Consider the following 12,792-nt stretch of genomic DNA (forward strand, 5'->3'; position numbering starts at 1 on the left):
GCTCTCAGGTTTCCTTGCATCTCTAGGTCCCTTAGGAGCAACTATATTATGTCATCTGGGGACCATGGCCCCCCTCCCTTCCTGCCTGTTGAAATCCTTCCCTTCCTTCTAGCCCCAAATCAGTAGTCACTCCTTTTCCAGGTTTTTCCATGTTCTTTTGATCTGGAAGTTATCTTTACCTCTTCAAATTTCTCTTAGGGGTTTGACTCTTTTCTTTGTACTTATCACATTTTGCCTGTATTATCGTCATTTGTATACTTACTGCCCCTATTAGCTTGTAAGGTCCTTGAAGGCAAGGACTGTGTCTTATTTTAACTTTTTTATCCCCAGAGTCTGGCATGGTATTGTTGTACATGAGTAGTGGCTTGATCGTTGTTCATTGAATTGAATTGGATTGCTCTGCGTCTAGGACAGCTACACTGGCTTGCCTACGAATGATTGTATCCCTGAATGTACGAGAGACTTCCTCCCCAAACCCTCTGCTGGTTCAAATCTATCCTATCCACCAAAGCCCAGATTAAATGATACTTATTCCATGGAGTCTTCCTGCTTAGTCAAGCATTCATTGTTCTCATCATAAAACTTACAAAAACTATCCCTATATATTTACTATCTTAGGCATATATATCTTGTCTCTCCAATTAGGTTATGAGTTCTTTAAGGGTTAGGACCATATTTTGCCTTCTTTTTTCATCTAATAGTGCTTGGAATTGCACTTGGCAAATAATAGGCATTTTATTTTTTGTTTTGTTTTTGTTTTAAATAATAATTTTAAAATAAATAATTTTATAAATAATAAACAATTTTTCCCAATTGCATGTAAAGATAGTTTTTAAACATTCATTTTTTAAAATCTCGAGTTCCAAATTCTCTACTCCTTCCCACCTCCCCAAGACGGCAAGCAATTTGATAGATGTGTGATCTTGCAAAATATTTCCATATTAATCATGTTGTGAAAGAAGACACAGACCAAGGAAGAAAAAACACAAAAAATAAAGAAAGTGAAAAACAGTTTGCTTTGGTCTGTATTCAGACTTCATCAGTTCTTTCTCTGGAGGCAGATAGCATTTTTCATCATGAGTTCTTTGGAATTGTCTTTGATCATTGTATTGATGAGAATAGCTAAGTTATTTGCCATTGTTCATTGTACAATATTGCTGTTACTGTGTACAATGTTCTCCTGATTCTGTTCACTTCACTTTGCATCAGTTCATGTAAGTCTTTATAGGTTTTTCTGAAACTATCCCGCTTGTCATTTCTTAGAGCACAATAGTATTCCATCACAATCATATATACAACTTGATTAACCATTCCCCAATTGATGGCATCCCTTCAATTTCCAATTCTCAGCCACCAGAAAAAGAGCTGCTGTAAATATTTTTTGTACAAATAGGTTCTTTTCCTCCCCGCCCCTTTAAAAAAAAATCTCTTTGGAATATAGATCTAGCAGTGAAATTGCTGGATTAAAGGGTATGCACAGTTTTGTAACCCTTTGGGCATAGTTCCAAATTGCTCTCAAGAATGGTTGGATCCGTTCACAACTCCATCAACAATGCAATTAATATGCATTTAATAAGAAATATTGATTGATTGGTACCACTTTTAACTATTGCAGATGACAGTTTTCTCTGATGCCTTTGCTAATAGGATGACACACCATGCTAGTTCAGAACCAGCTAAAAATATAGTCATTCATTCATTTAACAATTATTTTGGAAGTCTGTATTGCATACAATACATTATACTAGGTTCTGGTAGAGATTTAAAAGAAAAAAAAGATAGAATTTCTACCTTATTAAAGAAATTTAAAATCTAGTACTACTGGGGATATGTGAAGGCTTAATAGTTTTCAACAATAGGACTCTTATATGGAGGGTATTGACTAGCTAGCTGTTCTTCAGCTGAGAAGAAAACAAGAAAGCTGCCTTAAACTCTGTAATAGGAGGATTAATCAATCAGTCAACTAGCATGTCTTAGCACCTACTATGTGCCAGATACCTACTAAGCTCTGAGAATATAAAGAAAGACAAACAATAACAATCACCAGTTCCTTTTCTTGAGGAGTTCACAACAGAATGGGGCTCAGAGGGAAGGCACTAAGATAATTTTGGTTAGATGATGATTTTCCTGATAGAAATACCAGGAGTAGATGACAAAGGGTAGTCTTTTCAACGGATTTCATAAAATAGGATACCTTCTAATTTATCAAGGATACTTCAGTATCTGAGGGGGAAAGGTTGTGTGGAGTGGGTCTTCTAGAAATGGTAGGGAGCCTGTAGGAACACGACCCAGATGCTGAGCTCTAACTTGAATCCAGATCTCCTGATTCCAGTTAACTGTGTGATGCTAGGCAAATCACACACCTTTCTGGGCTTTGGTTTCCTCATCTGTAAAACTGGGACAAAAATTCTTAACCTACTTGCCTCATGGGGTTGTTATGAAAATTAGACGAGATTGCCTTTGTACTTACTTGAAAGTTCCTTCACAAGTGTGTAATGTGATTTGTGGCAGGACTTTTTGTAGTAGCAGAGAACTAGAAACAAAATGAGTGCACCTCCATTGAGGGATGGCTAACCAAATAGCTGAATGTAAGGGAATGATATTATGTGGGAAGAAATTGTGGATATGAGGCATTCAGAAAAACATGGAAAGTTCTGTGCATACTATTTCAGAGTGAAATAAACAGACCCCCCACCCCCACCCCAAGATCACTAAGAGGAATTGAATTGAGTAATTAAAATAAAAACAACAAACCAATAATGGTCCCAGAGGACAGAAAATGAAACTCATCTCTCTCTCTCTCTTTTTTTTTTAATTGGCAGATAGAGGATGAATAGGTCAGAATGTTGTTTACATTGTTGTGATGCTCACATGATTGGTTTATCAAATGCTTATGCTTAACTATTTTTCTGTGCTAGTAGGAGAGGGTTTAATTCCAGTGAAGAAAGGGAAGAAAAGGAAGAGGCCATATTTCTAGAAATGAGTGTGATGTAAGGCAAGGATAACTCAGCTGTCTACTGCTTAGAAGGCATATGGAGCCTTCTCACAGATAACACCACAGACCCTATCATAAACATTCACATTAATCTGGTGCTTGGCATTTGGCAAAGTGCTTTTCTTTTAACAACCTCATGAGGTAGGTTGCACTGATATTCTTAGCCCCATTTCACAGATGAGCAAACTACAGCTCAGGTGACTTGCTCAGGGTCACAAAACTAATTAATGTATCAGAGACAGGATTAAAAAACATGTTAATGCCCAAGCCAGTGTTGTTGCCACTATACCCCAGGGCTTCTTCCTAGATCTACCTGGTTACAGACTTGGAGATGGAAAGGAGCTTCTAGGCCATTTAGTCTAATTCCTTCATTTTACAGTTGAGGGGTTCTGTCCACTGGGCCACCTAGCTGCTCTGTCACCGAGATAGTAAGTGTCTAAAGCTGAATTTGAACTCAGATCTTCAGGACTCTAGACCCAGAACTCTATGCACTGTGCTGAACCAAAAAAATTGTGCCTCTGAGTCTTAACTGATGAAGAACCTGTAATAAGTTGGCCAGGGCTAGTCCTTCCTTCCTTCTTTCCTTTCTTTCTTCTTTCCTTCCCTCTGTCCCTCCTTCCTTCCTTTCTTCCTCCCTTTTCCCTTCCTTTCTCCTTTCCTTCCCTCCTTCCTTTCTTTCTTCTTCCTCTCTCTCTTCTCCCTTTCTCCCTCCCTTCCTTCCTTCCTTCCTCCCTTCCTTTTTTCTTTCCTTCCTTCCTTTTTTCTTTCCTTCATTCCTTGCTCTATCCCATTTCTCCCTTTCTCCCTCCCTTCTTTCCCTCCTTCCTTCCTGCCTCAAACAGGGAAGTAACTTGTCTAAGGCCACTCATGAACTAAATGGAACTAATGTATGTAAAGCCTTTTGTAAACTTTAAAGTGCTGCTTGAATGTCAACTATAATTAATGTTGCCACTGGCAAAGTCAGAACTGGAAACCAGGTTTAACTCTCAATTCCAGGCTCTATCCACTGTACTATGTTCCTTCTTGAGTTATGTATTCTTCTAACTTGTGTTGATGTTGACTCCAAGACCCTGTTATGTAACTACATAGCATAGTGTGATTTGGGACACCAATTCTAGGTGTCTCAAATGTCACTTTCTTCTAAAGACAAAGGTGACCTTACCTCCAAAAGGTCAGTTTCTATTACTACTAGGTAGCTGTAGCCTCTCAACTCAGCCTAGCCTTGCCCTCCTACGAAGATATTAGAATGATGATTCTGGGGCTAATTGTTTATAATCCAGAATGGAAGAATGTACCCTGTAGATTTAGAAGCTGTGTCTTCCTGGATCCTGTTCCCTCAATGGTGGCACACTTAACTTCTGGCTCAGTCTCTTTCTGATCTGGCCCTTTAGAACCAACTACTTGTTGATTGGTAAGAAATTTTTTAAAAATGTTTTTGTGAAACCCCTTAAAAACATTAAGTGTGGCATGCCTATACTCTATTAGGAAAGAGTTGAGTTTGAATGCTTCTCTCCAGAGGTCCAGTTATCTACTAGTAGATCAAAAGCTCATTAAGTATAAGGAGTGCCTTCTATGTGCTAAGGATTGTTCCAGGCCCTGGGGGTCTGGAAGATAAAAAGAATGAAGAAGAAAAGCATTCTTCCCTCAGCAGTACTTAGAAGTAGTTAGTGCAAGTGCTACCCCTATTTTATAGTTGAGGAAACCAGCTAGGTGGCATAGTGAATAGAGTGCAGGGCCTGGAGTCAGGAAGACTCATCTTCTGCCTCAAATTCTGCCTCAGACACCTACTAACTATGTGACCCTGGGTAAGTCACTTAATACTATTTGCCTCAATTTCCTCATCTGTAAAACGACCTGAAGAAGGAAATAGCAAATCACTTTAGTATCTTTGCCTAGAAAACCTCAAATGGGTTTGTCAAGAGTCAGACACAACTGAAAATGACTGAGTGCATACATACACACGTCCTGCCCACCACCATCCAGCTGTAAAGTGTCAGAGATGGGATTTGAACCTGGGTCCTCTCATTCTGAGGCCAACCTAGGAGATGAATCAATCAACAAACATTTTAGCACCAAATACATGACAGGCCCTGGAAATGTAGAGACAAACACAAAGCAATCTGTAGTCTCAAGGAACTTCCATTCTACTGGTGAAGACAACATATACATATATAAGAATTTATAAAATAAATTCAAAATAAGTAGGAGGTGGTTTAGAGAGGGAGGGCACTAGAACCATTCCAACAAGCAGATAGAAAAGAAAGACGTAAAAGAGGGTAGAAGAATTCATTTCCCTCCACCAGAGATTGGGTTTGTGATACACAGAATAAATTAATGTCTTTAGTTCACTAGGCATCATTCAAAATAAAAAAAAATTGTTGCTAAATAGTACCAAGAGTCTTGAGGTTTGCTAACATCTGTTTACAACATTTGAGGAAAGAGAATCAAGGATGAAGGATGATACCCACCTCCTGACAGAGAGGCAATAGACTAAATATGCAGAATGAGACACATTTTTTGGACGTGGCCAATGTGACAATTTGTTTTGCTTGACTATTCATATTTGTTAGAAGGGTTTTGTTTCTCTTTTTTCAATGTGTGTGTGGGAGTGGGATTGAGAAAAAATAAATGCTTGATAATAGAAGTTTTTTTAAAATAAAAATTAAAAAATCAAATATATCTGAGGGGGAAAACCCATCCTTCATAATATATAGCAGTGGGATTAATACCTGTCTGGAATTATTTAGTTTGCTTCTCTGTGGCTGAGTCCAATCTATGAACTAGTTGTATTTGAAGGACAAAAACATGGGATTTGTTGCCTACCTTCAAGGAGTTTATTCTCACAGTTTATTCACACAGACCAGTTAGAGAAAAATGCAAAATATTTAATAAAGTTTTAAGTTGGACAGAGTCAAGTGCCAAAATATGTGGTACAGATAATAAGGGGGTGGGAAGACAAGTTATTTGAGAGTTTTTAAAGACATGTGCCACCGATTGCATTAAAATCCCCAAGAAATTATTGCTAGATTCAACTTGAAAACTGTTTTTATTCTTGCAGGGTCAATTTATTGAACATGCCAGCATTAGTGAAGACAGAAAAGGCCAGTGCCTTTTAATGCCATTAAATTCCTGAGGAGTAGGAAGGGATTGAGTTTTGTTTGAAAGGATGTGGAAAGTGGAAAAATAGTTATTCAGCCGAGGGGAAAGTTGGGAGAGTTGGCTGATAGGACTTGTTTTAATTTACTTTTGATGGGCTAGAACTCTAAATTCTTGCTGGCTTACTTCTTTTACAGTTATTAGTTGTGGGGGCATCTGGTGCATTATGGTTTCATCTTTGGGAAAAATGGGTCTAACAGGCGTTTCCTTTAAATGAGGCTGTCAAAGGGCATTACCTGTGTTAAAAGAAAAGGCTTTTGTCATTTATGGCACAAGCTGGAATTTCTCTGCTGCTCATTCACCCTCTTCTGTCTTATGCTGTGTCTGTGTAGGTAGAGTGAATTAGGGAGAAGAGAAATCTTTGAGATAATTCAATCAGGAAAAAAAACCAATTTGAATCATTCAGAAACTTCTAGAGGGCAAGAGTGTTGTGCCTTCTTAATTTACTTCATAGAGTGCTTGGCACAGTGTCGAGCCAGATCAAGATTTGTAATTTTTTTTTCTTCTCTGTATTAGGTTGAGGGAAGTAGAGAGAGCTCAGTCTTCCAAAATAAGGACTTCAACTAACAATTTAATTTTATCTAGGAAGAGAGAATGAAAGTGTAGCTGGGCACCCCTTTGACCAGGGGATTCCTAACATGGGTCCATTGACCCCCAGGGGTCTTGTGATTATATTTCAGGGGGTCTGTGAACTTGGATGAGAAAAAAAATTACATCTTTATTTTTCATATTATCTCCCCCATTAGACTGAGAGCTACTTGAGAGTGGGGAATGTCCCTTGCCTTTCTTTGTATCTCTAGACTCAGCTCAGTGCCTGGCACACAGCAGTTACTTATTAAATGCTTACTGATTTACTGACTGTAGCTAAAATTTAGCATTTCCTTCAATTATGAATTTTTTAAAAACTATTCTGAGAAGGGGTCCATAGGTCTCAGACTGCCAGATGGGTCCACGACACACAAAAAATTAAGAACCCTCTCTTAGATGATGTATAAATCCAACTTGTCCAAGCCAAATTCAGGATAGAGTGGGAAGAACTATACTCCTAGGGAGGCAGGAGTTAAAAGATAATTTATTTCTTTGGGGGGGGAATGACATAATTATAATTTTGTATTGTTTTTGTATCACATTTATATTTTATTTATATTTATTTATATGTTATTTATATTTATATTAATTTATATTTTGACATATCTCCCCCTCCCCTTGAAATCCACTTTATAATAATGAAAAAAAATTAGGCAAAGACAGATGATACAGTGATGACATGTGCAACATTCTGTCCCTGTTAAGGTCAAGAGGAGGATCATCTGTTTTCTGTGACCAAGAATGGTCTCCACCATTATTCAGAGATAAACTTCCTTTTAATATTATGGTGGTTGTGTATATTATTCTCCTGGTTCTACTTAATTCACTCTGTATCAGTTCTAGTTTTCCAGTGTTTCTCTGATTTTCTCATATTTGGCAATTTTTATTGTACAATAATAATATTATTATTCACTAGTAATTTATTAATATACAATAATAATATGTAGTATGCTTGAGCCAACTCAAGATAGCTGATTATTATATTTTCAGTGTGAGCATTTCTACTTTGAAAGTTGGCAAGTACTATAAATTAGGGCTTGATTTATTATTTTAAGTCTTGACTTAAGAAAGTGATGGAAAAAATGTAGATCAATGTAGATTAAGCTTAAAAGTGTGTCATGCCTGCATTTGCCCTCCTAGAAAGCTGATTGTTAATCATTTACCAGCACACTTCAGTTAGGTTCATTAGAACTTTCCTTTAAATAAGATTCGTGCTTTTTATAAACTGTTCCATAAAAAAAAAAATGCAAAATTGTAAGTAACTTATTAAAGGGTCTCCACAATACAGCTATTTTCTCACCCACTTTTTAGCCAGCAAACATACTTTTTATTAAGTTACTATACTATTATATTATAATATGATATAATACTTATCATAATAATATTATTTTATTTTATTATAAGAATTATAAGATTATAGAGTATTAGAGATGGAGGTGATAATAGAGGTTACCTAGTTCAAAAGAAGAAACTGAGGCCCGGAGAGGTTAATAATTTGCTCAAGGTCATGCAACTTAATGGTAGCTAGGTAATGACCAGAACCTAAAGGAAAATAGAGAGAAAAATGAATATCCTGGATTGTGAACAGGACAGTGAAAAAGAAACATTTGATCTTCAAAAGCAAAATCAGAAAGAGTTCACTCTGTAAAAAATTGTACTGTGATGTTTCTTGGCTCTGACTTCTTTGTATCAGTTAATACCTCAGGACTACTCATGTAGCATGTTTTCTTGAAGGGAAAAATAGTCTCAACTTTTAACTGGTGAGCGCCGTTTCCAAGAACTATTTTTTAAACCAGTTAGGACAGGAAATAAGCTAACCTTAGAATTTTATAGCATGCATTTCCTACCTAAGGATTTTAACAGCCATCAAAAGCTCAGTGGTCTTTGGAATGGTTTAGTGACTCCTCTTTTGTATGACTCAAGTAGTCATACAAAAACAACACCGGGTAGTCTTTATCCTTTTAAAGGCTTTGCTTATTTCCATATATTTATAAAGGAAAGGAATTTGCAACCCTTTCTGTTTCTATAAACCTAGCAAGATGTAACAAGTAGTCATGTGACCTTTTCTCTGTTCCTCGTGGGACACTCCATTTCCTCTCTTCCAGCCTTTGGATTGGCTGTCCCATATGCTTGGAATGCTCTTCTACCTCAACTCAGCCTCCTAGAATCCCTCTCCTTCTTCAAGATTCTTCTCAAGCATCACCTTCTATATGAAATCTTTCCTGTTCCTTTCAAATACTACAATTTTCTGTATCCAACTACCTTATATTAATTTGTATTTATTCTCTTTATATTTATTCTGCGTCTGTATACGTATGTCCTTGTTAGCTCCCCCCCTCCCAGAATGTAGGCCCTTTGAGAATAGTAATTATTTCATTTATTGTATTTGTATCCTCAACCTCTAGCACAGTGGCATGCAGTAGGTGCTTAATAAATGCTTGTTGATTGATGTGACCTTGGACGAGACTTTCCCTCTTAGGGCCTCAGTTCTATAAAATTAGGGCCTTGTCTAAGATAATCTCCTCGATTCCTTGACTCTTATATCCTACAGTTGTGTGGCATATAATAGTGGAATAGAAACCACCCAAACTCCCCCTTTCCCCCAAAAAGGTTTATTGGTGGTTTTTGTTTTTAACAGCTCATTTTCATAGAACCCTACATTAGAACAGAGAAATATAATTATGCAAAACCAGCCAAATAAACCACTTTGTCTGATAGCATATCCGATATTCCTTGTTTTATTATCTCTCTGCTGAATTGGGTTGGGGTGGTAGTGGTGTTTTTTATCAACAGTATTCTGGAACTTAGATTGGTCAGTGCATTTAATTTGAATTCTGATGTCTTTCAATGATATTTTCCTTTGCATTATTGTAATCATTGTGTAAATTGTTCGGGTTCAGCTTTCTGTTCTCTGCATCAAGTCTCTCCTTGTTTCTCTGGATTTTTTTTTTCCTTATGGAACAGTATCATTTCATTACATTCACATGCTATGATTTGATCAGTCATTCCCTAATCAATGGGCATCTGTGACTCCTTAGGAGATGTATATTTACTCATCTAATTTCATAGTTCAACAAACATCTCCCCACCAACTTTGATTTTGCCTTTGTCAACTCATTGTTGGACAAATTTAGAGCCTGTGCAATCCAATTTGTGTACTGTTTGCATTGCCAATTTCATATGTAAATTTAGAAAATACAACATACAAGCTGCTTAATTTGCACAGTGTTTCCATTTCATGTGCCCTGTTCATGTTAACTATAGTATAATGTCAGTTGGTTGAATCGGCATGTTAAGCATTTCATATATTTAAACATTCAATCTCAGCTGCAACAGTTCTAAATTTAATATGTCATTATTAGGCTTATTCACATTTGCCCCTACCAGTGTTGAGTTTAAGCTAAATAACTTTTGTTTTGTTTTAATTAAAAACAACAAATAGCCAATTTGTTAATAAATAATGGCCAATAGAATAGTTTATTGATCTTTTACTTTAAAATATAAAGAAGTATGATTTCAAAATATGTATATAACTGCAACTCAAATGTATTTTGTTTTCTAGTGACATATTTGATGCCATGTTTCCTGTCACTCATATTGCTGGAGAAACAGTCATACTGCAAGGTAATTTTCTTCCTGTATTTTCCCTGAATAAGAGCCAATGTCTGCAGGAATTTCACTGTTTAATTCCATTTTGATAGAAATATAAGAAGAAAATCATTTGTGCATTACAGAATTTATTAAATGTGTTTTAAGAACAGTGTGCTTAGCAAACTGTTATGACCCTGTTCCTAATTTTCCCTCTTCACTAAGTATTCCATATTGATAAGATCCAGAATATTGCTTTTAAATGGTATGCAATTTATCTAGGCATGGTGGTCCATGCTATACTTGCAGGTACTAATGGATGCTGATTCTTGAGGTTCAATCAAGCTTGAGAGTTCTGGGCTGTAATGAGCTAAGCCAATTGGTGGCTAAGTCCAGTACCAATATGGTGAAGGTTCTTTAAGGAGAGACAAACCAGCATAGGTCAGAAACAGAGCTGGAGAATGCTGTGTTGATCAGTAGTGAGGTTGGACTGTGAGTAGCCCCTGAACTTTAAGTGTGGGCAAGATAAAGAGACCCAATGAAGGGAAAGAAAGAAAGGAAGGAAGGAAAGAGGGAAGGGAAGAAAGGAGAGAAAGAGAAAGCGAAAGAAAAGAAGGAGAGAGAAGGAAAAGGAAGAAAGGAAGAAAAAAGAAAGAAAAGAAAAACAATAAAAGAAAGAAAAAAGAAAATGCTGGTGTATGTAACTTACATGTTTTTAACTTTCTCACTACTCTCTGTATTATCTTAAAAAATATTTTTTTCTTCTCCAGGAGATGAAGGTGATAATTTCTATGTCATTGATCAAGGAGAAGTTGATGTAAGTATTTTCTGTTAACCTCAAGAAAATATGAACTCTGTTTGCTTTTGCTTTTTGATGACTCTTTAACTTCACTTATCAAATCTCATTGCTGGCACCAGCTTAGCTTTTTAGAAGCCTCTGCCTGTGTGGTATATTTATCAATTATATTTTTTATGGGCAAAATTTTGTAGACCACAAAGGTGCTCACTTCAGTCTCCATTCTATATATCAATTTAGATCAGTATCACTTGTTTTCACTAGTCTTTCATCTTTTCAGAAGTCCTGATTAACCTCCCTGGACCTCAGTTTCTTCATCTGTAAAATTAAGAGATTGGACTAGATGACCTCTGAGTTCCCTTCTTGCTTTTGATCTATGATCTTATGACCACTGTAATAAAATCTCAAAAAAGTGTGTAATCTCTAATCAAAAAGGCCTATTGTTTGCTTTCTCCATTCTTACTGTACTTTCACCCTGCGGCAAAACCTTAAGAATAGAAAGCTTGATATCAGTCCAGTTGCCAACTTTGGACCTCTGAGGAATGTTCTCAGTTCCAAACCTTTCTTTCTTCTCTCAAGTCCTTAGTATTTTCCCCCATCACAAGAACCAGCCTCTCTCAGACTCCTAATCTATTGAAAAAATAGCAGCCATCTATCATAGGCTCTCTCTTGTCCCTTACTTCATATCTTAAAATCCTCACTACTTCCCCACCCATCCTCTCCCTCCCTTATAGCTATCTCTGAGGAAGAGGTGCCCTTTCTTACCTTAGATACCTTTTCTCTCTGCACTGATAATTCCATCTTCTCCATGGCTTGCCCCATCAATCATTCTTTCAATCATTTTCAGCCTCTCTTTATCTATTGGCTTTTTCTGCAATGCCTACAAACACACTCAGATTTACCCCTTCCTTAAAAACCTTAATATGACCCTGCCATCCCTTCAAACTATTGTCCTGCATCTGTCCTCCCTTTCACTGCCAGACTCCTGCAAAGATTGTCAACACTGATAGCTTCCACTTTCTTATCATCCACTCATTTCTCAATCATTTTGCAATCTACCTTTTGACCCAACATTCAACCAAAGCTACTCTTTTCAGGGTTATCAGCATTCTCTTAATCGTTAAATCCCATGGTCTTTTCTGAGGCTTCATTTTGCTTGACTTTTCTGCAGTTTTTGATACTGTTGACTATTCCCTTTTTTGGAACACTCCCTCCTTTCTTGGCTTCCATGATGTTTTTCTCCAATGGTTCTCAGTCCTGAGACCTTTCCTTCTCAGTCTTCTATGTCACATCACTATCCATCTCCTACTTTGTTAGAATGGATTTTTCCTAGGGCTCTTGCCCTGGAAGCTTCTTCTGTTCTCTCTCCAAGAGGTGCCCTGTGTACTTCTTTGACTCAACATGTATAAAATGGAACTCACAAATTACCTCTCCTTCCCAATTTCAAACTTCCCTAATTCTGTTGAAGGTACCACCACCTTCCCAATCATAGTTTCATAACCCAAAACTCATTCTTGATTCTTTTCTTTCTCTCATCTAATCACCTGCAAATGATTGGTTGTACCTCCACAGCATTTCATATTGTCCCCATCTCTCCACTCACGTAGTTACTGATCTAAGCCAAATTGATCTTAGCACATCTTTACTAGACTACTATAATAGTTTCCAA

At 37.0% G+C, this 12,792-nt stretch overlaps 1 protein-coding gene across 2 annotated transcripts in view; it reads left to right on the forward strand.

The window, feature by feature from the left end:
• The window catches only part of LOC114052260 (cAMP-dependent protein kinase type I-beta regulatory subunit), a 247,615-nt gene that overhangs the window by 138,035 nt on the left and 96,788 nt on the right, over window positions 1–12,792 (forward strand). For both annotated transcript variants that reach the window (XM_027874785.1, XM_027874786.1), the window contains 2 exons: window positions 10,302–10,363; window positions 11,098–11,144. In XM_027874785.1, coding sequence (XP_027730586.1) covers window positions 10,302–10,363; window positions 11,098–11,144 — 109 coding nt within the window. The remainder of the gene's footprint in view (window positions 1–10,301; window positions 10,364–11,097; window positions 11,145–12,792) is intronic.

The sequence above is a fragment of the Vombatus ursinus genome, unplaced genomic scaffold (assembly GCF_900497805.2).
Source record: "Vombatus ursinus unplaced genomic scaffold, bare-nosed wombat genome assembly UNPS02014807.1, whole genome shotgun sequence".
NCBI classification, from domain to species: domain Eukaryota; kingdom Metazoa; phylum Chordata; class Mammalia; order Diprotodontia; family Vombatidae; genus Vombatus; species Vombatus ursinus.